This window comes from Megalobrama amblycephala, linkage group LG24 (assembly GCF_018812025.1).
Source record: "Megalobrama amblycephala isolate DHTTF-2021 linkage group LG24, ASM1881202v1, whole genome shotgun sequence".
In the NCBI taxonomy this organism is placed as follows: domain Eukaryota; kingdom Metazoa; phylum Chordata; class Actinopteri; order Cypriniformes; family Xenocyprididae; genus Megalobrama; species Megalobrama amblycephala.
The window spans coordinates 28,060,212-28,086,763 of record NC_063067.1 but is presented as its reverse complement, the minus strand read 5'-3'; the positions used below and the strand labels follow the sequence as shown (position 1 = coordinate 28,086,763).

The following is a 26,552-nucleotide window of genomic DNA, read 5'->3' as shown; positions in this document are numbered from 1 at the left end:
CCATGGATGTTAAATGTTCTTCATGGAACATCAGTGGCAATAAAGAGCCTTTATTTTAGATTTTACATGAATAAATAGTGATCATAAACAGCTGCTGAGACAGCATTCTCAATTGAAACAGAGTAGAGGTTTGGATTCTGAAACAGTATTCAATACAAGTTAAAAAAGTGGATAGAGTTTGCCCGTAGCATGTTGCTAAGCTAATAACTCTGATAAGCATAAAACGTTACATATATTGTGTAAAATTGTCAATTTTAATTAAAGGTGCCCAAGAATGCTTTTTCACAAGATGTAATATAAGTCTAAGGTGTCTCCTGAATGTGTCTGTGAAGTTTCAGCTCAAAATACCCCATAGATTTTTTTTAAATTAATTTTTTAACTGCCTATTTTGGGGCATCATTAACTATACACTGATTTTGGCAGCGCCGCCCCTTTAAATTGTGTGCTCCCTGCCACACGAGCTCTCGATTATATTACAGTGCATTTACAAAGTTCACACAGCTAATATAACCCTCAAATGGATCTTTACAAGATGTTCGTCATGCATGCTGTATGCATGCTTCGAATTATGTGAGTAAAGTATTTATTTTGATGTTTACGTTTGATTCTGAATGAGTTTGATGGTGCTCTGTGGCTAACGGCTAATTCTACACTGTTGGAGAGATTTATAAAGAATGAAGTTGTGTTTATGCATTACACAGACTGCACATGTTTAAAAATGAAAATAGCGACGGCTCTCTTGTCTCCGTGAATACAGTAAGAAACGATGGTAACTTTAACCACATTTAACAGTACATTAGCAACATGTTAATGAGACATTTAGAAAGACAATTTACAAATATCACTAAAAATATCATGCTATCATGGATCATGTCAGTTATTGTTGCTCCATCTGCCATTTTTCGCTGTTGTTCTTGCTGGCTTACCTTGTCTGTGCACAGATCCAGACGTTAATACTGCCTTTCCTTGTCTAATGCCTTGAACATGGGCTGGCATATATGCAAATATTGGGGTCATACATATTAATGATCCCGACTGTTACGTAACAGTCGGTGTTATGTTGAGATCCGTGTGTTTTCCGGAAGTCTTTTAAACAAATGAGATTTATATAAGAAGGAGGAAGCAATGGGGTTTGAAATTCAATGTATGTCTTTTCCATGTACTGAACTCTTGTTATTTAACTATGCCAATATAAATTCAATTTTTGATTCTAGGGCACCTTTAAGTGGAAAGATATTGTAGCATTAAACAAAGTATACTATTACTAAGTATAATTTATCATATGTACTTTTGGCTGTGTTCACACTCAGAATCACCATGATCACAAAAGAAAAAAAAGCATTCATGTAGTTGTAGAATTCGTAATTACAACTTGTAAACTAAATTTTCTGAGAGCCTGAACATTGTAATGCCATGTGGAGAAAAACTTCTGCAGTAAAATGTAGTAGTTATTTCGTAATATTTCTGTATAATAACTCCAATGTCTTCACAATGCAAGAATAATATGAAAATAAACAAAAGACACAATAAAGTTTAATAGCACAGAGTAACTATCAAATGTGTATGTTTATTAAGGCATTTGCATAACATCTGACTCTTAGGGACTCTTAATATCAAAGACTTTAGATATAAAAAAGATGGTGCACTCATTACTATGAATGGGAGAAAGTGCAAAGTGCAATATGGCAGAATTAATCCTACCTTCTAAATAAAAGAGCCAATCGCTGATTGCCGTTAGAATCTCTGGGCTGTGTTTCCCAAGCATCCCAAGTTGATCAGAGAGACCATTGGTGGCAATGGTCTATAATCTACTTAGGCTTACAATGCTTTTGGGAAACGCAGCCCTGGTTGCTACAGAAAGAGTCAGTGTTCTGAGACATGTGCTAAGGACTGTACATGCGCATTGGCTGGTTCATCCTGAAAAATGCAGTTTTTTTTGTCATGATTTGAGAGTTTAGAAACAAAATTTATGGGACAGATGTTGTCAGATCTCATTGGTGATTTCAAAAATGAAATGTAATCGTAAGCTTAGTGAACAGCATTGGAGAATTTGTTGTTTTCCCATTCAAGGAAATAGGACTAAAATAGTTTGGATGACTGAAATAGCTGCCCGAGATGAGAAAGACGGCTGCCGAGTAAAATGACTTGCCTTAAAGGGACTTTGTTAATGTGCAGCAATATTATTGATTTGACAGCACTGATGCTTCTGGATTAGAACAAAACTTGAGCTGAACTGAGCTGGATGATGACACTATTGCTTTCTGCTTCAAAGCTGAATTGAAGTTGTTGAATAATTGATGAATTTTGCAACATTGACAGTTATTGAACTGAATTGAAACAACATTAAACTGAATTGACCCTTCGCAAAGACCCGTCCCCCTTAGTTACTGTTGTTTTGTCCGACAAGCCATGGCGCTGTCACGCCACATAGAGTGAAAAATACGTCGTGGAGCAAAGAGGACACTGACAACACGTCGACAGACAAGACAGAGCAGGTTACTTATGATATTAAACAAAGTCCCAGCTTTCAAACTGTGTAATTTTTTAAGAAATTCGAACACTAAAAACCATTTTGTGACTCTTTAATGTGTCGTGACAGATTGCTGTAGCACCTCAGCTCAAGCGGCTCCTGAACCGATCATCTCTTCCTACTAGTTAATTTATAGCATCAAATAAACATGAATGAACATGAGAAAGAATGTTGTTTCAAACGCGGAAAGATGTCAGTACACACCATTTTTCAAGTTCAAGTCCACCGAGGGTAATCTTCTAACTCCTGACTGCTTTGTCGGACAAAATGGCATATTCAGCATTATGACTGGTTAGATCACTTGTCAATCAAACTCCCGGCGAAGGGTCAATTAAGCTGAATAACAACATTATTGTCTTCTGTAGTGATGCTTATAGCTGAGATGAACTAATTTCATAATTGATGAACTTTACACACTTATTGAACTGAACTGAATCAACATTGAACTGAACTGACCTGAATAACGACACTATTATCTTCTGTAGAGCTGCTTAGAGCTCCAATATATAATGAAGTTTGCATCAATGATTATGTTATTTTCCTGTTTATGATTGTGAATCTGCTTTGAATTGTATAAAGGTGACTTGACTTATTGTCTTTATTGGATAGTAAGCCTGCTATCAAGGAATTACAGTAAGAGATCAAGTTATTCTGAGAGCTTTAGAGAGAAAAAATAGAGTATGAATACAAATGTGTGACTAAGAGAGACATTAAGTGATCTAAATGACCCACACCATGTTGTACTGCCATGAGTAATGGGTGTGTGTTGTGTGTGTGTGTGAGCAGGCAACCACGCGTGGGGCAAAACCACTCACCATCTGCCCCTCTTTCACCCAGTCCAGCTGAGGATGAACTCAGGACTGGTAGCGAAACCTCACTGAGGGCGTCTGCTGGGGCAACAGTGACATCACTGATCAAACAAATACAAGTGCTTCTCATTTCTAATGTTGATAGGATCAATGAAGTCAGAGTCTGTTGGACCTACTCATCAGTGTTTGACTAGCTGCATAAATACAGTTTATCCCTCCGTGGTGTACTAGAACTAAAGCTGTTTGCATATTTGCAAAATAAATGACACTGTCATCCGCATATCTTGGCCGAATCTAATCATCTTTGAACTAATCGGAGTCCAAACAGCCCAGAAACCTTGTTTCCTCAATTGCAACATGGATCAATTATCCCATTGAGCCTGGCAGACTACAGCACCCGCAGAAATCTCATCTGCCTCACATTGATTTGGCCTTTCATATATTTGGCACTGTGTTCTTCTTGGCCCCTCAAAATGCCAGCTATGTGCAATTACTGCTGGAATGCTGAACAAAAGCCGCGCCGTGTCTCTGTGCTGGATTCAGTCTGGCCCCGGCGTAGCTGGAACTAGGTCACCACGTACTGCTGCAGCTGTGAGATGCTACAGAGCTTCGCTGACAATACTGATGCAGAGCGCAACGGCCATGGCTAGTAGCGAGCAGGGTGGCAGCAGAGTTTGCTAACATGGGTTAAAACAGGCATGGTAGTTACACTAGCTGTTAAACTTAAACTACAAGCGATCTAAAATTTTCATCAGTTAATTCAAACAAACTGTCCTAAATTTTGAGGATAACATGCTCTCGAAAGTCACCACAACTCAGGCTCAGAATAATACAGCAAAGCCACATTTAATAGACATTTTCCTTTTACCTTTAATTCTTCTTCCATGTCTGAAACCTTCTTCTCCAATGCTTCCTTTTCCTACACAAGCAGACAAAATAATCATATTACAATTTTCTTAAATTTTATAAAAAAAAATCACTTTATATTAGGTGTCATTGACTATTATGTACTTACATTAATAAAAGTTAATTGTTAGGTACAATGTCCTTGTGTTCATGTTATATTGCAATGTACTGTAGTTATGTATTTAAAGGGGGACTCAGTAGTATTTCAAATACACTGTTTGGAAGTTAGTCGGGCTTATACCAACAACAAACATCTAACCAATCAGCATTAGGGGGCGTATGACGGTCGAGGAGAGAGAACGAGCAAGAGGGAGATTTGAAAATGAGAAAAAAAAAAAAAAAAACAAAAAAAAACTGCAGAACAAGAAATGGGACACAATACAAAAGAGCTCGAAAGAATATCACTGGAATGAAGGTTTATGCCTGGGCAAAACGCTTTAGGACCCGCGTTTATATTAGAATATCTTTCCAGAACTGGAGAGAGCTAAGTAGGAAGGCCTGAAAACAGACGCAGAGGCGATCCCGCTATTTATGCGAGTACACTGGGTTTTGATTGTCTGGAGCTGCTGTGCTGTTTGCGACAAACAACGAACACTTTGTATTTACTCGTGTACTGTATGTTAATTTTTTGTGCTTCCTTGTCGTTCGTTCATCAACTGTGCTTTATTTTTCGTGAAGCATTTTGTTCCATGTCAGCTGTGATAAACAGACATCTACTCGCATTGCGTGTGTAACAGTGGTTAGATAGTGAGAATTGTACAGGTAAAGCACTGCATACTGACGATCGCTAGAGAATGTAGTGTTTAGCGTCATTGATAGTGCATTCACCTCACGTGCCAGCAGCGATCGTGCCAGGGTTCAAGACCTGACTCGGAGCAGGGTGATTAGGATTGGAGTGTGAGTTTTGGAGGCGGAGCAATGAAGAGAGAGGTGGGTTTGTTTGGGTTGATTTCAAATATCAATAATGTCCAATAGCATAATTCAAGATCTACTTTGTATAATTATAATAGGTAATAATAATTAATTACATAGAGTTTAGGTTTAGGATAGGTTTGGTTTAGGGTTAGTTGCAAGTAATTATGCACAATTTATTGTATTTACTATATTAACTACATGTAATGTCTAACAAGAAAACTGTAAAATAAAGTTACTTAAAACACTTGTGCTGCTATTGAGGTGAGATATGGGTAAGGTTAGGACAGGTTTGGCAGTAAGGGTGGGTGATTACTGTGATTAGTAAAATGAATTGCATGCAGGCATTTTAAAGGGGACATCGGATGCCAATTTTTCACAAGTTAAGTATGATTCTTTAGGGTCTTCATGAAAAGTCTATAAAATACTTTAAATAAAATTTCTTAAAGCTTGTGTAAAAAAACCACCCTTTTTATCTTGTCAAAAACAGCTCTGTTCATAGCAAGCCGTTTCGGGGCATGTCCCTTTAAATGATAATGAGCTACTCTTCACCCCACACCTATCTTCCGTGGGCGGGCTGTAAACACTATTTGGCAGGTATTGCATTGAACTAACCATTCTTATTTATGCAGTTATTAATGCTCAAAAACGATTAAAATACATTTGAAAATTACTTAGTTAGTCATTAACTAACACCTTTATAAGGCTTTTATTGTAGTGTTAACATGTTATCTTTACATAAAATGTACACAATTTGTAATAAGACAATCACCTTAATGCATTGTTCATTATAAACAACATTATAAAGGTTCTAAATAGAAATGACGACATATATGTTTGTTCAACTGTATTATTTATTTTGATAATGAACAAGCTGCGATGTCACGTTTGCAGTGCTTTGTTGCATGTGCGTGAGGCGCCGGCGCGATCAAACAGCAGTCTTTGCAAGGGACTTGCCTCATCGTCATAGCAACGGTTCGTGGCCAGGTCAGATTATGTCAAAGTTTGTTGGAAAATCATACCACACTGCTCAGACATTCCCCGACCCAACAAACGGCGATTAAACATGTTCAGTCGGGTGAAAACAAACTCCGACCAATGGCAAAAGACGCCGTAAGGGGTATCACATGGGTATCACACTAGCTGCTTCTCATTTCGGGGGCTGCGTCCTGATCCAACAAACTCCAACAGATGTGTTTGTTGGCGTTTATCTGTGCGGTGTGAACTGGCCTTTAACTTTAGCCGCATTCGTTGTGGAACTTGCTAACTAGCACATTTTTAGGAAAGGCAATTTGCAAAGATTCATAAAAAACCTTGAACGTTACTCAAGTCTTCTGGAGGTACTGATCTATCCTTCAGGAGCTTTTTAGCAAAACATAAACTTTTTAGCACAGACATAAATGCATATAGGTAGATCCGGGGGCACATTCCCTTCAAAAACAAAATTAACCCACTGCGTCATCAGCGGCTCAGATGTCGAGAGTAAAGGACGACTGCTATGTTCCTTCTTATATCCATTAACAAAATGCCTCAGTTGCTTAGGAGACATTCTTGTCTACACCTGCGTGGTGTCGAAACAATGGCGGACTGTTTACAGCTCACTCAGGGTGGGTCTATGCTAAAACGGCAGTGTCCGTCAAGAGTCATGGTAGGGGCCTGTGCAAATTTACATCACTTTGCCAAGAATCTGTGAATGGCTTGATCTGACAAAGTACTTATGATTTGTAGGGATTAAAAAAAAGCACTGGGTGGATTTTTATCATTATAGGGTAGTTGTGTAGACACACTTCCATCACACATTTATGTCCAAACACCATTTAAAAGTGAATTTTGCATCTGATGTCCCCTTTAAAATACAAGTAGAATGTAAAAAAAAAAACAACAAAAAAAAAAAACATGTATGTTCACAATAAGTGGCATTGTATCAAATTATTAATTTAATTGTTAGTACATAGTAGTTAAAGACACTTAATATAAAGTGGGACCAAAAATATTTGTATAATTATATTAAATAATTAAATTAAATCAAATTGTTGCTAAAATCAAGAAGTCAAAGCAGAATAAAGAATTTAAAATAGTTAGGAAAGATGGTTTATTGAGGTGTTGTGAGAACAGCATAAAAGAATATCAGTTCAAGATCTTAACACTTAAAAGAACAGGCTGGAATTCCTCAGAAAGTGTCAATAACGATTATATAACGATGATATTTATATATACCCTTTTCTCTGATTCAAATACAGTGGACCTCTCTGATATTCTGTCCTGCCTCTGAAACACATTCACGAAAGATTAATGAGCAAAAGAGAATAATTGCACACAGAAACAAAACTGTAAAGGAACAAAATAAAGGCATTTTAAATACATATTCAAAGTAAACTATTTAAAAAAGCTGAATGTTTTAATAAGCAATTACTGCTGGACCAGAATCTAGCTATTATTGTCTTTTCACAGATTGTGATTCCTTACAGATGCTGTGAGTTTTAACAAAGCCAGACCTTCTGGAGCCCGACTGGATTCAGAGGGCCAGCATGTGCTATTGTTTTTAATACAGGCCCCTCCTCTTGGCAGATGATGGTCATACTGGATGATTCAAGCCATTGAAAATCTCTCTCCCCATCTACTGGGATTGTCCTCTTACCTGTGTGACTCTGTCAAGCTGTGAGCGGATCTTGGTGAGCTCCTGTTTGCTGTCGTCCAGTCGAGACTTCAGCTTCTCATTCTCGGTCAGTGCATCCTCATACAGCTGATAAAGTGAAACAAACAAGAAGAGATTAAATTAGCATCTCCACTGGGAGCTGCTTTCCTGCCGCTGGTCAACAGAAGACCGCTAATGGTCTGCACTGGATAAACACAGAACGCTATTAACTATTAAAAGGGAACTACATTCACATTAAGATATATGTACTATTTTGATTTGACTATATTTGAATGTAAGATAAAAGTTAGACAGATACTGTAAGCAGGGTGTACGTCATATAACTTCTTTGTCTTTGGGGATAGTATATTAGGAATAATATCTTATATAATTAATGTCAATAAGTATTTTATTAATCAAACTTAACCTGACCTTCTTATAGTCCTTGCTGGCTGAGTCGTCGTCTGTTTTGCTCAAAGAGGCGAGTCTGTTCTCTCGGCGCGTGTAGGTGCTGGTCCGAGATGACAGTCGGTCTGACGGAGACTCCACACCACTGGAGTCTGACCTGCTCATAAATAACAATCAAGTAAGCAATTTTTATGAATTTATCTATCAGTAAACAGAAGCAAATTAAAGAATAATGTTTTTTGACAAGGAACAGAGAAGATTACCTTGATGCCCGTTCTTGCTACAAAGGGAAAAAGAAAGAAAGAAAGAAAGAAAAAAAAAGTTAGATTAAATATGTTGAAGTTGCCATTTAACATAAGGTGGTGATAAACCTCATTATACTAACAAAAAAGTACCAGAACATATGGTAACACTTTAGGGTCCAATTCTCACTATTAACTAGTTGCTTATTAGCATGCATATTAGTAGGATATTGGCTGTTTATTAGTAGTTATAAAGCACATATTAATGCCTTATTCTGTATGACCATATTCTACATCCCTTAATCCTACCCAATACCTAAACTTAACAACTACCTTACTAACCATTAATTGAAGCTTGTTACCCTGACCAAGATTTACCTCCCACACAACTCTGAGAATCCCCACCAGTTGATTGTCTACCATTCCCAGCAATAAGTTACATGTTGAAATAGTGCTCACCACCTATTGGTACAAGATACAGCTTCTAACATCTTGTCCTGTTTTTTATTTTTTATTTTGAGCAGTAATTAGGAGTCTATTGAGGTAAAAGCCATAATAGTTAATAGTTAATAGTTAATAGTTAATAGTGAGAAATGGACCCTAAATTTAAGTGTGAACAAAATATATTCATTTGTTTCGAAAATGAAAGAAAGTCTGTTGGGTTTGGAATTACATGAGGGTGAGTAAATGATAGAACTTTTATTAAACTTTATTTCTATGGTCCACTTTAGACATTCTACTATAACATTGCAACTACATGTCAACTTACTTTCATTAATTTGCAACTACATGTCAACAAACTCTAATTAATTAGTAGACTGTGTGTTTGGATTTGTAGAATAAGATGTATTTGCAAAGTTACTTATAGTCAGTAGAATGTCTGTTGGAGGAGCATGAAAATAAAGTGTTAGCAGATATTAAGAAGACAGTCTACTAATACTCTGACTGCTGTAAAACAGTTGTTCTAACTAACCCTTTGAAGTTTACTTTACTTAATGTAAAGAATTTGTTGAACTTAAAACAATTTAGTAATCTGTACTGTTTGCATGCTATGCCTTTGTTACTCAGACAACCCAAGTTAAAATTACTTGATGGTTTGAGTACCATTTTGTCAAGCAAAAAAAAAAAATAAATAAATAAATAAAATCAGGCTGTGCAAAAGTTTTTCCTCTCTATTGAGCCAGTGTCTTGCAATCAACCTTGCTCGAGTCACACACAGACATCAATATTCAACATGCAAAACACAACAAATGGTAACAGTTTTTTTTTTTTTTTTTTTATTAATAAGACCGTTACAATTTTATTTGCTGTCATTGTTGGGGTAATACTGACACAAGACAGCAAATACAATTGTAAAATAGCCACAAACAGTAAAACAAAGCAATTACTTTATTCATGCCACAATGCACTCTGGGAGTACACTTCCTCAGATCACAGATATAAATGGTTTAAGTACACTCTCAGAAAATAAAGTACATAATTGTACCTTTAGGGGTACAATGGCTTGTCACTGGGGCTGTACCCATTTGTACCCTTGTGATTTGTACCTTAAGAGACCAGTTTTGTACCTTTGGTGACAATTTTGTACCTTTATTTAACAACATTTTTACAAAATTGGCTTTGACAGCGTACAATCATTGACTATAATGAAATATATATATTTTACACACACACACACTGAATTAAAATCAGAATTTATTAAATCCTTTTCATTTTCACATTTTACAACATTTCATTTGAAACACATTTTTAAACATTCCATATGAGTCCATCTTGCCGGGTGTTTAAAATGAACACTGAAGCAGTGTTAAAGTTAATGAGATAATTGATTGATGATTGAGTGATGATTGACAATTAGTGGTGACACCTGATGTTAATAAGCAGAATCACTGAAGAAACAACAAGGGAAAAAGAGAGAGACACAACAACTACAACTGACTTCCAGCAATTAAACATTATTACACTTATTATTAACCAGTTTGATTTTATTTCTGTCATACATCAACAAAAGTTCTTATTGAGAATTAACAGATGTTTAGATGTTAATGTTTTAATGAAAGTTTAGTTTGAAGTCACCATGATGGTGAAAAGCATTTCCTTTAGTTGGGCTCTTGACTCTATTTATTAACATTAATGTATCTCTGGCTGCTCCAACTTTGTGTTTGTAGAGCACATTTGTTATGGCCAGAGAAACTATGATCTGAGCTGTGTTTCCCAAAAGTGCAGTGAGCCAAAGTTGATCAATTTAGGTTTACAATGCTTTGGGAAGCACAGTCATAATGGTTGTGTTTTCTCATTGTGAAATGGCCAGATTCATTGGTGACATCCAGTATTAACTGGTGATATATATGTTATATTATTTCTTTATAGTAAATCTCTGTTACCGCTTGAGATCCAGCAGAGCTCTTATAATCTGAAGGGATTTTTTTTTCCTAAACACACACAGACATCAAGAATCAGCATATGACCCTCAGCAATGGTGACAATCAAACAAAGAGCTTCATGTTGCAGTGCATGATGGGAGACACCAATCAAAACTCATCCATGGCTCCCATCATGCATTGCTGCATGAATAAATTATGCAGCTGATTTGTCCTGTAATTTTCGTAGATTGTTCCTGTTTGCTTTTATTTTTCTGTTGTTTTGTTGTGACAGTAGCTTGTTTTGTGATGTTCAGAGTTGATCTGTTTGACAGTATTTTGTATTTATTTATCGTCACCGTTCTTGAGAATCATATGCTGATTCTTGATGCCTGTGTGTGTTTAAACATTGAAGCTTCAGTGCATGATGTATTATTCTTAAAAAAAAAAAAAAGTCATACTGCTGTTGGATCTCAAGCTGTAAAATCACAGGACTACAATCATTAATACTAAAGCTACACATCAAGCACACAGTCAGAGATTTAGACTCTAAATGACATCAGACATCATGATGATTATATCATCATCAAATTATATTGTGACCAGATTATATTTTCTCTGACCATAACAAATGTGCTTTATAAACACAAAGTTGGAGCAGCCAGAGAAAAATTAATAATAAAAGGTAAAGAGTCAAGAGCCCAACTAAAGCAAACACTGACCTCTTTCATGGTGACTTGAAATGAAACATTCCATAAAACATTAATTAACACATTTTTTCTCTCTTTCCTTCAATGATTCTGCTTATTAACATCAGGTGTCACCACTAATTGTCAATCATCACTCAATCATCAATCAATTATCTCATTAACTGTAACACTGCTTCAGTTTTACTTTTTAACACCCGGCAAGATGGACAGCCTCTGCTAAGCCTTTTTTTTTTTTTTTTTTTTAAGTTGTTGTTTAAAGATTTTAATGATATATCATTAAAATCTTTAAACAACAACTTTATATATCATTAACATTTTTAATGATATATATATCATTTATATATCATTTATATCATTTATATATCATTAAAATCTTTAAACAACAACTTTTACAAAAAAAATAAAAAATAAAATGGCTTAGCAGAGGCTGCTTCTTGATATTGTACCTTAACCTTTAAAAGAAATGGTACATATATGTACCTTTTAATGCTTGGGAACATATATGTACCTTTTTGACCCTCAAAAAGGTACAAACATGTACCTTGAGGTCCAATAATAAGCCCTATGGGGTACGTTAGTGTAGATTGTACCTTGGGGGACAGAAATTGACTCGTACTGTACCCTTATTTCTGACAGTGTAGGATCAACTTGATACAATTAAGTTAAGCTTACTTAATTGAATTAAGGAAACGATTTTGCACAATTGAATTAAATAAACTGAACAAATTTGTTTTTACGGTGTAGTTGACATTATTATTATTACAAAGTGCACTTTTTAAAAGTGTACTTAACCCTTAAATGCATACCTCGGGTCTTTAGTGACCCGGGACGTCATTCACTACCCTCCTCCTCGTTCATTTTTTTAAAGTTAGACATCAACCTTCTTGGTATTCCTCAATTAATTCATTATAAAGAATATAACAAGAAAATAATCATAAAATTATTAAAGAATGCCTATTTTTGTATTCATTTTTTGTAAAAATTGTATAGGGTCGCTAACGACCCGAGGTGTGTATGAGTGTACGTATATTTTTTTCTGCACAACAATACTTGAATCTTAGATGACGGAATAAGTGCAATTCATCTTTAATTCATATTCATTCATATCCATACTCATTCAGACAGAAAACGAAATAATAAGAAAACATGAAATTGCTCAGCGTTTTACTGCAGGGCAAGTACTGAACGCAATCAAATATGACTGTAACTGTTACTGGATGGATCTGGTGAAGCTGTTAGTGATTGGAATATTGATTTTGAAGACGTTGAAAATTATATAGTTTTGAGAATACGTTTGAGATCGTGAATAGGCTCATATTAATGACCTCAAACATAAAAATAGCCTATTATTTGCTGAATTTACTGGGAAATGAGCTCTGACGAGGACAGTGATGATGGCATAAAACATCTGCTCAAACGGAGCCCTTTCAAGCTCCAAAAGGTAACAAAATATGCTTTATTTTATTCTTCTGTAATTGTTTCCCTAATATCAGAGGAGTTTTATATTATCGCGACAGGTAGAGATATTTCCGTGTTAGATATAGATCCGGGTCGATAAAGACCCAAATATGTAAGAATGATTGGCGAAACAGTCATGCATTTAAGGGTTAATGTGTTAAGAAACAGTCGCGAAAATGTACTCTCTTTAAGTTCACTTAAGTGGCCTTTTATTTCAGTAATACTCTGTAAAACCTTGCTGTAAAAAAAAAAAAAAAACACCAAATTCTGACAGTAACATGAAACATACCATAGAAAAAAAAATGCATTCTGGGCAATATTTGTTGTTTTAGAGAAAATAGCCTACAGGAACATACTGTGAATTAACAGCACTCAAAGTCGACACTCAGAGGCTGTGTTCCAAATCCACACTATTGTGCTGAATCCACCATTGTGCTGAAGAGTAGAGCCTGTGCTTCAGTCCAGGGCAAGATTAAGAAACACTGATGTTATGCTGCATGTTGCTTTATTTAACAGGTAATAATAAATCTATTTATTTATTTTTTATTTTTAGTGTACTGCAGTTGGCGAATTTAAGGCAGTCATTTTCTGCAAATGAAATGAGTTAACTCAAGTTTTATTTTAGTGCATTTATGGTATTTTTTGCTGTAACATACTGTAAGTGTAAAGTAGATTACAGTTAAGAACTGTATATTTAACAGTATATTAATGGCAACAGTGTTGCCAGTATTGTACCATTAATTTACAGGTCAATGTTTTACAGTGTATATTATCTGCAAGAACAGAATAAAAAAATATATATGTTTAAGATTTGAAGTGCACTTTTTTCACAGTGGAAGTGTTACAGATCCCTTGTTCCCCTGGACTCCATTTCCCATCATCCTCCTGTTTCGTCACCTGCACCACTTCCCTCGTCTGCGCCTCATCATCACGGCACCTGCACCTGGATTATTGTTAGCACTCCTTTATATGGCACTCACTCCCTTCACTCCTTGTCTGTTCTTAATGTTGATTGTGCGTTATGCTTGCTGTGTTGTTCCATTAAAATACCCATCATTGTGGATGTTGCCTCTTTATTGCATACAGCACCGTGACAGAAGAACAACGAAACTGCTGGATATCCACAAACCAAAAATATTGTTCCTGATTCCTGTGGCTAGCTCCCCCAAGCCTCTCACACCGACTAGCGGCTGACCAGCTTAGCCTCTTCCAGGTGGGACGTTTGGAGAGGTATTGGAGGATTTTTAGTGCTTATTTACAGATTGGTGATACTCATTTGATCGCCCTGTTTTTGGTGGACTGGCGAGGACAATCCGCTTTTTAAGATTATGTTTCCAGTCTATAAATTTAGTTTTGTATTTAAATTCCCAATTCTTTATCCAAGAGGCATGTTAAGTGTTCCTCTCGTGTCCTTCCAAAAACACGGGCAGCCTGGCCATGAGCTCCGTCCTCCTTAACTCAGTGAACTTCCTGTTCCCATTGGACCCACACTCCTCCGCTTCCAGAAAGCGGAGGAGGAGAAAGCGACCCGCTAGTCTCTCCAGAACCCGCATTTAGGGTATTCCAGAGCCCGCTTTTCCGAGCTGCTCCATCCCTGGGCGAGCCGCCAGAATGCGGCCTGGCTCATACTGGACCGAGCCAGTTTCTAGCCGCCGCCGCCGAGTGTAAAGTCCAGCCGCCGCCGCCGAGAGCCGCTCCAGCCGCCGCCGCCAAGCCAGCCGCTCCAACCACAAACTTTGAAGTTTTTCTCCTCTTAAGACTGTGTTCCCTCCCTGCCTCCCTCTCCCGCCTCCTCCCACTGTCCACATATCCACCTCAAGCCACCTCACCCAGGACTCCACCTCGCCCGTTTGTCCATGCTCCCCCTTGGCTCCAACCTCCCTATCTCCCCCGTGGCCCATTAATCCGCCAGGCTCCATCCTCCCCCCAGTTCCGCACAGTCGTTCGTGCCTTCCCTCACATGCCACTCCTCGGTACCTCGTCCCTTGTCCCTACGCTCCGTTGGCTTCCCACTCCCTCCTGCGTCCCTTTGGTCGGCTGTCGCTCTGGCTCCTCTGCGGCCTTTAGCCCCGCCTGCGCCTGCGGCATTGCCCTGTCCCGCCGGATTACCGCCACCTGGGGTCAATGTTCGGCTTACCCGCCATGGCCGCCTTCGGCTTTTGAGCCCGTGGAGACCTCCTCTCCAGTCTGCTCCTCCCCCTGCTCCGGCTTAAGGTCTCCAGGGCGCCCACCCCCGAGGACGCGCCTACCGGGAGGGGGAGGTACTGTTACATCCCTTGTTCCCCTGGACTCCATTTCCCAATCCTCCTGTTTCGTACCTGCAACTTCCCTCGTCTGCGCCTCAAAAAAATATGCACTCCCTTTAAGCACTCACTCCCTTCATTTGTTCTTAATGTTGTATTGTGCGTTTAGTGCTCTGTGTTGTTCCATTAAAATACCCATCATTGTGGACTTTTTTCACAGTGGAAGGTTTGTTTTGCATTGCATCGATCTAATTACTTATCTGTATAAAAAAGCTATTTGATGTGAACAAATCTAAGTTGTTTTCTAATTGGGTGATTATCCGATCAGCCTGATCAGATCACAGTAATTGGGTGTTACATAAACAGTACCTTGGTGTGCAAACAGAAGTTTTTAATTGTGATTGAATGTGATATAATTGAGCTGCAACAGCAGGTCAAACCGAGTCTGCTAGACTTCTTAGTCTGTCAATGGGAGTCTGTCATGCAAAAGCATGGAGCAAGAGTATGATTTCATGCAGTTGCAAACTTGTGCATGTGTTTCTACATAAAAATGACATTGTCACAAAATGTTTTTTTTATTACACCCAATTCCTCTCAGTTAAAATCACACCAACTACAGTTAGCAATGACAGCACAACAGTTCATTTCAGGAGGATTTGTTCTCTAATAAATGTTCTATTGTAATAAATTGTTGCTAATTTTTATAAGATAAAGATTTCTTTCCTACATTTCCTTGTACGAGCATATAAATCAGTTTGTATTTAATGGGAGTTAAACCTGTGGACAGTAAATCTTCTGAAAGAATATTTAATAGGCTTCCATTTTGGGTACATGTTTGTACGTAGATACGTATTGTAAACAACACCATGCAGCATCAGCGTTTAGATGACCTTTCATCCTAATTGAGTATGTGCATAGATGGTAAATGACTCATGTGAAGGTCTGACAGTCCAAGCAGAAACATCCATAACAAAGATGGGAGGCTACAAGCCACTCATAATTTAAAGCAGTTAAACTACAGTCAAGCTGCTCGGCGGGTGCAGATTCCACGCGGGTCTGGTAATATGTTCTCTTTGCTTCAGATTTAAGGCTGTTGAGTCCAGAGAGAAAGCTAAAGGAGGAAAGGCAGAGAAAGATCTCTCTCTGTTCCTCTGCTAAAGACAGCACATCCTGTTTGGACACTGTGCAGCACACTTGATTATGCATCAGAGAGGAATAACAGTCCACTGTCTCCACTGTCTGAAGGGGACCTCTGAACAACACCAAAAAAGGACATGCAGAATCAGTCACTACAGCCAGACAAGGTTTGGCAGAGAAAAAGAAGAGCTTTTCATGTACTCACAAAACAAATTACAGTAAATGAGATCTGTTAAATGAGATTGTTCTGTGACTACAGGAACTTTGAGACACTTTTCACACTCTTATTAGTTTAAATTGTCCACTAACTATGTCCAGCAGTGTATAAGTACATAACCTCACCAGAGAATTATCATTTTTGCCTTTTTTTTCTGACAGTCATGTTCATTCCTGAAAAAGAAGTGCTCTTAATTGTATATCTATATTTTTGAACTTAAAGAGAGTTCACTTTCATGACTATGGTTCTTAACAAACTTAAGTACACTTAAAAAGTGCACTTTGTAGTAATGTCAAATTAAAAATACATTTCAAATCATCATGTTTTAATAAACTTTTGTTGTGCTTTAAATAAATACACTTACTTTGATGTGTTGACTAACATACTATAACATAATATTATAATAAACTGTACATTTACTAAATTTAAATGTACTAAATTGTAACTTAAGCATTACAAATGTGTAATTACAAATATATTTAAACACGACACCATAAATGTTTGTCAGTACATTCAGCAGTACACTATATATATATAAAAAAAACGATAGAAGTAATTATGAAATGACAAGGTATAAAGATGAACTTAAGTCCTACTTAAGTGGGTCAAAAAGTTCAGCTAAATGCATTTAATATACATTTAAAGTATAAAACATTTTCAATTAACTGCAGATAACATGCAATTAAGTTCATTACATTCATCTTGCACTTAAGTATATTATTTTGAAGTATATTATTTACATATGTACTCTTTTCAAAAGCATGCTAAAATATACTTCTTTACACAAGGGTTTGTATCACATCTCATATAATGTCTACATGCTTTATTTTAAAAAGAGTTATTAATAGCGCATTAAACTGCGATAGAGACTGATCACCACATGTTTTCTTTGTGTGCACTGCGAGACGGAGTGGAACACGGACGAGCAAAGTATACTTGGGGTTTCAGGCGCGTGCCTAAACGGTCAAATACACACAAAAATATGTCAAAATCACAACATTCTTGGTGAGTATTTGCATAAAGACAGTTATGTCTTAAGTGAATAAACAGTTGTGAAAGAAATCTGATGCATGTCATTGGTTTAGATCCATGCATTCCATCTTAAAGCCTAATGCAAATACCTGCTATTATAATATTGTGATATGAAATTTTGGGAAGATTGACCACCCCTAATATGTAATAATACAAATTAAGTAAATTTGCAACAACATGTCAACTAGGCGTCATTAGAGTATTAGTAGATTGTCTGCTTAAAACCCCTGAGTTGGCTGTCGCGCCGGCGATACCACCTTGCTTTTTTTCTTATTAGCGTGAAAGAGACTCAAAGTACTCCGTCAATTTTGGACATACAATTAAGAGTTATACACCATTCTAATCTGTGAAATGTCTTCTTTTATTTGTGTAATAACATGTTGTGTGTTTTGCAAAATAAAGACAACTAACATGATGCATGATCTGTCGTCTCTCTCTGAATGAAGTCCATTCTGATAGTCCTCAGAAAATGAACTGTAACATAGTGAATACTAATCACACAAACATGAGACATATGTCTAAAGAAATGTTGAAATGTCAGGTTTTAAGTCTTGTAAGCCAAATTGAAAACAAATATTCTCTGTTTATGTAATCTGTTTGAAAAGAGAGAGATGTCAGTCTTCCGTGTGTCATCTCATTATCCACTAACGCGGCCAAGCCCACAGAGATACTTGCAACAGAGAGTGAATGCCTGCATCAGCTTGGAAAAACACATCAAGCTTAGACAGTTTCTTGTACTTTTCATCGTTTTGAGATGCAGTGAGGAATCATTTTAAAAGGATTTGCCTCAGAGGAAGAGCATGACTAGTTTCAATTCAATTTCGAGGATCAACTTCATCAAGCCGATGATTGTGAATGGTAAGTTTTTTTATTCTTAAGTTCTTTATTCTAATCGCGATATAGTGCATGTGAATATTAAACCGCAAAAAGACGAGATAAATGCAGGCTTGATAAGCATGAGACTTCTTTCAAAAACATTATAAATAGTAATGCATCATCTCTCCAGCACCATACACCGGTAACAGAAGAACGGACCCTTAAAACGACCGGATTTCCACAAGATCTGAAATGGAGTTCAATCTTCTTTCTGAAGCTCGTACTCCTCCCGTGCCTCCCACTACCATGACTGCGGCGGAGCGGCTCATCGGACTGCTGCAGTTTGGACGTTCACTGGAGAGGTATGTGGAGGAGTTCGTAGAGCTCGCTTATTTGACAGATTGGTCGGATGCTCATTTGATCGCCTTGTTTCTGGATGGACTGGACGAGGACACAATCCGCTTTTGTGAACCTGACGATTATGTTTCCTTAACTGATACTATAAATTTAATTTTGTATTTAAACAGCTCCAAATTCTTAGTTGAAGAGGTTCAGGATTTTAAGTGTCCCTCTCATCCAGTCCTCCCGGAAACACGGTCGGCCTGGCCAGTCTGTCAAGCTCCGTATTCCTCCTCATACCCCTCCAGTGAATTGTCTTCCTGTGTCTCGCTGGGCCCGCACACCTCCGCTGGGTCCAGAAGGCGGAGGAGGAAGAGGAAGAAGGGCAAGCTCTCTACCGTCTACTGCGAGCCCTCTCCAGTCTCCTGCGTGCCCTCTCCAGTCTCCTGCGAGCCAATTTCTCCAGTCTCCTGCGAGCCAATTTCTCCAGTCTCCTGCGAGCCAGTTTCTACAGTCTCCTGCGAGCCAGTTTCTCCAGTCTCCTGCGAGTTCTCTCCAATCTCCTGCGAGCCAGTTTCTCCAGTCTCCTGTGAGCCCTTTCCGGTTCCCGTGGGGATTTTAATTGTTTACGAGGGGATGGACTGGACCCCTCTTCCTGCCGCCATCGAGCCAGTATTTCCAGCCCTCTTCGAGCGAGCTGCTCCAGCCGCCGCAGAGCCCTCTGCTCCAGTCGCCGCCGCCGAGCCAGCCGCTCCAGCCTGTCACGAGCCTGCTCCAGCCAACCATGAGCCCGCTCCAGCCACCAGCTATGAACTGTATGTCTCCCTGCTGGTCCCGTACAGCCCTAAGTCTGTGTCCCCTCCCTGCCTCCCTCTCCCACCTCCTCCCATATATCTCCATGTTTCATCTCCACCTCCAACCTTCTCGACCAGGCCTCCACCTCGGCCCGTTGTTCCATTACCTTCACCTTGGCTCCAACCTCCCTCGTCTCCACCGTGGCCCATCAGTCCACCAGTTCCGCCAGACTCCATCCTCCCTCCGGTCTCACATTGGTCACTCGTCAGCCTGCCCTCACCTCAGGACTTCACTCCTCCGGCTTCGCTCCGTCCCTCCGGCTCTGTTGGCTTCCTCACTCCCTCCTGCTCGACCTTGGTCGTCGGTCGTTCTGGCTCCTCAGCAGCCTTCTGGAGCCCCCCTGCGCCTCGGTCGTCGGAGCCGTCGGCTTCGCCATGTCCCGCCGGACCTTCAGTGCCGCCTGGGCTCGACGGTGTTTCGGCTGCGCCAAAAGCTCCGGACCCGCCATGGCCTGCCGAGACCCCTGACCCTCCATGGCCGCCCACGGCACCTGACCCTCCATGGCTGCCCACGGCTCCAGACCCACCATGGTTCATAGATCCGCCCTGGAGACCTCCGTTCCTGTCTGCTCCTCTCCCTGCACCTGCATGAGGTCTCCAGGGCGCCCAACCCCCCTCCCGGTTGTTCTATCCATGGCGCCTACCGGGGGGGGGGAGTGGGATGTCTGTCACAGATCCCTTGTTCCCCGGACTTCATTTCCCACAATCCTCCTGTTCTCCACACCTGCACTCACTTCCCTCGTCATCTCCCCATCATCACCTATCATCATCACCTGGACTTCCTCGTTTGCACTCCCTTTATATTGGACTCACTCCCTTCACTCCTTGTCCGTTCTGAATGTTAGTTTATGTGTGTTATGGTTGTTACTCTCCTTCATTTGATTAAATACTCTATTTGTGGATATCCGTGTACGGCTCATCTCTCCAGCACCATACACCAGTAACATTTCTTTTGTCATTGTATTCTTTCCTTAGTTGACTCAGTCACATTCCTGACTGAATGGCTCATTATGCAGCTCATTAGGGGCAGGGTCTTAATCTCCTTAGGTGTGAATCACAGCATTATTCATCAAGATTCACGCCTCTTTGCATATAGCCTGTTTAAACAAAAAGTGTCTTAGAAATTTAAAATCAAAACTGTTTTATGCATCCGAATTATTTTTTTGTAAAGCAAAAACCCTAAGCTAAAATATACAGTTCCCAAAAGTCTTGTGAAAAAATTTTTGAGTATGTGTTTTGAGGAGACTGTCCTTCAAAAAAGAAACGACCCTATAGGTCGTTTTTCAAGCACCTCATTATGACCTATATTTACGTTTTAAAGTCATGCGCCCTCTAGCTGGCGTAAAAACAATGACAGTGTCGTGCTACGTCTGTCGTCATGAAATGACGTATGACTGTCGTTACCAATCAAAATGCGTGTTCATTTAAATGCAATGTGTGGACTTTTTACACCATTTCTCCTATTTCCATTTAGCAAAACTCATTTTTTTATTAACGACTACACCCACCCCATCCCTAAACATAACCTTGGTGATTTATAGTGCATATACTCTTTATGAGCACATGCGTTCCCTGGGATTGAACCCACGATCGCATGATCACATGATTGCATATTGTTATTGCAATGCTCTGCCAATTGAGCTACGTGAAACCCGAAATATGATGCAGATAAAAGGGAACAATGCATTAAAATGAAATGTCCTGTTGTCGATAGGGGCGCAACTTTAGTAAACGCTCCTATGGGTTCGTATTTCAGGGAAGTGACAAACGACCTATATGGTCGTATTGGTTGGAGAACATGATGGTTTTAAGGCCTTATTTCAGTGACTTTTTTTTTTTTCCAAAAAACATGCATATACGTAATTCTCTCAGAAATACAAACATGTACGTGCTTGTTATAAACTATATGTTTATATGCAACTGAAAAAAGCACAAATGTCAGGGCATGTCAAAACTATTCCAGGACCCCAAATCAGCCTCAGACTCCAGAGGGGTAATATCTGCTAACACTTATTTTGATGCTTTCAACAGACATTATACTGACTAAACTAATCCGAACCTTAACGCTTAACCCTAACCTAACAGTCTACTACAGTCTACTAAGGTTTTGTCCACACGAAGCCGGAGCTTACCCTAAACCGATATTTTTTTTTCCTCGTCTCAAAAAATATCTGCGTCCACACGAAACCACTGAAACGACTCAAAACGATGTAGTATACATGCCAGACCATTATGTGGCGCTGTAATTCTGCCGCAGAAATGCACTTAAAGCAGCGAAGAAGACTTGGAGCATGCGCATAAACCTTGCACGCTGAATACAAACTTTAGCAAAGCTTAGAAAAAACACTTTATTTTGGTTCAGTAGCTTCTGCAGCATGAACGCAAGCATGTAGAGTCTGCTATTGCTGTTGTTGGTGCTGTTTTGTGGTGTTAGCGCGTCTGACTAGGGGTTGACACGTGGGGTGATGACATCATCGTTTATAGAAAATATACGGATTGCCCCGTCCACATGACAACGCCAAGCCGGCATTTTCAAATTTTTCCACTCTGGGACCCGGTTTCAAAAAATACCGGTTTCACCTTTCGAAAACGCCAGATCTGTGTGGACGAAACGCCTATCCAAAATAAAAAAGTTAGTTGATATGTAGTTGACATGTAGTTGACAAGTTACTTATAGCTAGTAGAATGTCTAAAGTGGACCATCGAAATAAAATGTAACCTTACTTTATGATGGATACTTCATGAAGATTAAAATTCTGTAAAACAACAAAATCTAAACAGATAGGACTTATGAAAAGTAGATAAAAGATTAAGGAATGGTTAAAAAAAAAAAAAAAAAAGTTAGCAAATACAAAGAAAAAAAGTTGTTTTTAGGTTGATTTTAAAATACGTTTTGGAATCAACCTAAAAGAGGCCATATAGTTTAAGAAATACATATAAAATTATGTAGAAGTATGTTACAGTGAGAGTATCTCACTGATCATAACTGCATATGCTACTTTCTGGCATGATTCTGTGGTGTTTTTACAGGGAAATAAACAGAAGGATGAGAGCAAGGCCACAAGCCACTAGAGAGACGGGTCCATTTGAATGTTTACGCAGTATTTCAGAGAAGTCTCTCCTTATGTGGTTATAGCACGCCGACCTGCTCTCCGACCACTGCTCTCCACCAGCTTGACCTCCGGCACTGACTAACTGTTGTAATATGTGGCTGGTTTGTGTTTTACTGGCAATCATTATGATTTCTCAAAGTGAGGCAAGATGTCTTATTCAAGTGTTTACATGTAGCCACAACAAAAAAAAAACTATCTGAAACATTCACAGTGTATGCTGGTGGTCTTGTTTAGTTCTGTGTGGTCACATCATGTGGGGTTGCTGAAGTCTGCATTTAGTGGATATGTGGTCTTGTTCTTATGTCTGGTCATTCTGGGATCTGAAGTCATCGTTATGCACAACAACAATTTTTTTTTTTTTTTTTTGGGATTGGCATCCTTTGTTGCTCCAGGAACAACATTCCTATGAAACAACTCTCAGTCTACAATCAGAGAGAAGTGAAAGGTTAATAAGAGTGTTGTTCAAGCCTATAACCCTATCCTTATCCTCCAAATTCTATCGGTTAATAGGGGTGTTGTTCCGAGAACCTACTTGGGTAAATCATGTTAAACTGGAGGTTTAAAGTCCTCGGGGGGCATCATTACCCATGGGCACCTGCTGGCCCTGAGCTCACTCACTGTGTCTACAGAGAGAAAGAGAGTGCACACTTTCACCACAGTAAACCATGTAAGGCAGCGCTGATGCTGCTGCGCACATTCCATCCTGCTAGTAAAAATAACACTCAATCACATTAATGAGAACGGCCTCTTCAACACAAATACAAGCATGCTGAAGAGAACAGACGCTAGCCCACCATTTCATTGAGATCAAACTCACGTGTCAATTATACAATCACTTTTTGAGGTTCGTCTTGTGTAATCCAAATTGTTTCAATCAAATTTTTAAACTTTTTTTTGTTGTCTATTGCATTATAATATTGAAAAAGAATATGAAGTGACAAATATTGACAGTTCTATGCTGTTATTATACAGCATAATTGCTGTTTCTAGCATGTTACATGTTTGGGAACAGTTTTTGAATCTTGACATTGTCATCCTGGAATATGGCCATGATGTGTCTTCCTACATGGTTGTTTAAGAAATGAAAAGCTATACACTCCATCAATTAGGGTTAAAAGAACTGTTCCCAAACATATAACATACTTACCTGTGATGTCCTCTATAGTTTATTGTTATTATCTTACCTTAAATAAAGCGGAACTCAGTGATTTGCATCCCCCTACAGGTTCCTTCAGTGAATCCTGTAATATCCAAGGACTCCAAATACTCTGACTATAACGTACAACGTCACCAGCGCAGTAGTTTTCAAATACTACAAGAAATCTCATGGAGGAGGGCAATTTTCGAAATTGTCTTATACATAATATATATATATATATATATATATATATATATATATATATATATATATATATATATATAATATATATATATATTATATTTTTAATATTATTTTATCATTTTTACATATTATTATTACATCTATATATATATATATATATATATATACACACACACGCACACACAACAGTTCGTTCTATTTCTCAAATATTGCCTTATTGGCTGAGAGGTCTTTCCAGCCATGCAATATTCTACCAGTATCACCACGGGAACCGTTTCACTGTTTGAATCACTCCACTGTCAGCATTCTCACAGTGATTGCCTCACAGCGAATAAACCTACCATATTTTTATGGATACTACTGTTATTTTGTAGTGGAATGTAGGTTTAAGAGTTTTTTAGGTAAGAATGTAGATGTTTAGACCTCAGATATGTGATTAATATGTAAACATAGAACCTATTTGAAAATTTGTTTTTTTCGGAGATGTAAGCTCCAGGCCGCCAGCGACCGTTCAGCGCTCATGTACCCGCAGAGAACAGCTTCATCTCAGTCAGTGCTTTGGGGATTTGCCTCTGGTTCTTATATAGATTGTGTTTAAACATGAGGTATAATTCATTTTGGGTATATATAATGGTTGGTCTTATTAATCAATTACTTGTTCCAGAGCTAATAGATTTGGATTAATATTATGTTACATAACTTTAATTACACTGAAATTAAATCCTGCACAAACTAGCGCTGCTTTTGTACATTTGACTGAACTGTTCGCTTGTGTTTATTTCCTATTTTATTTATTATACTGTTATAATAACTATTGCTGTTGATTTAAATATTATTGTTCAATAAATAATATTTTATATAAATAACATGCTATATTTTTTGGTATTGAGAGAGTCTGTTAGTGATTTCAGTGAAAGTTAATACGCCATGAGATGACAGCAAAGACTGTCTTTATGAGTGAGCGAGTCAGTCTCAAAGACTTTTATATTGAAATGGACTGAAACAAGGAAAGGAGGATGTTGTTTTTACTTTAAACAACATCCTATGAGTGTCACGATCACCGTCTGCTCCTGTCAGTTCCCGGACTACACTTCCCACAATCCTCCCTGTCAGTCACATGTTCACATCACACCAATCACCTGTTGCCACATCCACCCTAGCACACCACACTGATCACCACACCCAGCTGCTGCTCATTATCAGGACTATAAAGGACTTCCACTCACACCACCTCACCGCGAAGTATTGTTAACATCCTGTTGCAATTTCCGAGCATTTATTCCCTGTTTGCCTGTCTGTTCTCGACCTTGTCTGTTCCTGTTTATTGATCCGTTGCTGCCTGTCCTGATCCTTGCCTTGTATACTGTTCTGTGAGTGATATCTGCCTGCCTTTTGACCTACCGCCTGTACCCTGACTACGACCCTGCCTGTCCTTTGCTGCTCCTGTTTGTTCCTGATTGTCTCTGCCTGTACGACCATTCTCACTGTAAATAAAACGCTGCACTTGGATCTCCAGCCTGAGCTTCCCATTCATGACAATGAGACACAACTGACAAATGCATTGACTAGCGCTGTCACAGGAATGTCTTAAATGTTAAAAGAACAAAGACAAAGAAATCGCTTTCCTCGGTGGACATTCCAACTGATTTTGTGATTATGAATGACCTGAAGAATCTCAGCTAGATGCAAGTAATGCACTCGTTTAGTCACTAGGTGTGTCCCAATTCGCGTACTTATGCACTATTCTATGACGTTTTTTAAGTATAAATAGTGCGAGTAGTGTGTTCACACAGAAAATTCCAAAAAGAAAAAGTGCACTTTAAATACCCGGATGATGCACTAAATTAACGGAAAAAACAAAGTGTGGAATGTTGGACACTTCGTGCACTCAAATGTCGCAGCTTTAATTACGTAGTGGAGGGGAAGGGAGGATCGGACACCATTGTTAAATGACAAAATAACCTTATACCATTCACGCACTACATGGATGAGTGCATAGTGCACAAGTACATAGTGTATAAGTGCATAGTGTATAGTGCGTCATTTGGGACGCAACTAATCTCTCTCTCATAATACTCTACATATTACAATGAGTTTCAATGAAGAGACTCAACGTTCCTTCATTACTAGTTCTAAAGTGACGTTTTAGAATTAGTAATGGAGTCTTGGGCTCAAGTGCTAAACTGTAAACTTGAGATTTGAATCTGTGGAGGAAGGAAGTAGTTCCTCACAAAAGAGGGTTTTTAAAGACAATCCGTTGTTGTTTCTTATTTATTTACACACTCGTTCCGTTATACTGTTGCATAAACGCAATATTGCATATCACATATCGCATGGCTACGAGTGTGATATTGCTCATAAATATATACCCTCTACCAATAATATTAAAATTATGATAATAAGAAATTTTGGTAGAGGGTATCATGGTGGGTATTATTAATATTATTAGCTGGTGTTTAATTTAATTTCACATTATGTGAATTCACTGT

General features: G+C 38.6%; 1 protein-coding gene across 8 annotated transcripts in view; it reads right to left on the bottom strand.

The window, feature by feature from the left end:
• LOC125259734 (protein phosphatase 1 regulatory subunit 12B-like) overlaps positions 1-26,552 on the bottom strand; it is a 54,030-nt gene that overhangs the window by 11,270 nt on the left and 16,208 nt on the right. For 3 of the 8 annotated variants that reach the window (XM_048177622.1, XM_048177621.1, XM_048177623.1), the window contains 5 exons: positions 8,464-8,480; positions 8,225-8,357; positions 7,796-7,900; positions 7,375-7,425; positions 4,208-4,258 (listed from right to left, as the gene is read on the bottom strand). In XM_048177622.1, the coding sequence (XP_048033579.1) occupies positions 4,208-4,258; positions 7,375-7,425; positions 7,796-7,900; positions 8,225-8,357; positions 8,464-8,480 (357 nt within the window). Of the gene's footprint in view, positions 1-3,345; positions 3,421-4,207; positions 4,259-7,374; positions 7,426-7,795; positions 7,901-8,224; positions 8,358-8,463; positions 8,481-26,552 lie in introns of all 8 variants that reach the window. The other 5 variants (XM_048177624.1, XM_048177626.1, XM_048177625.1 and 2 more) reach the window with 4 other exon arrangements.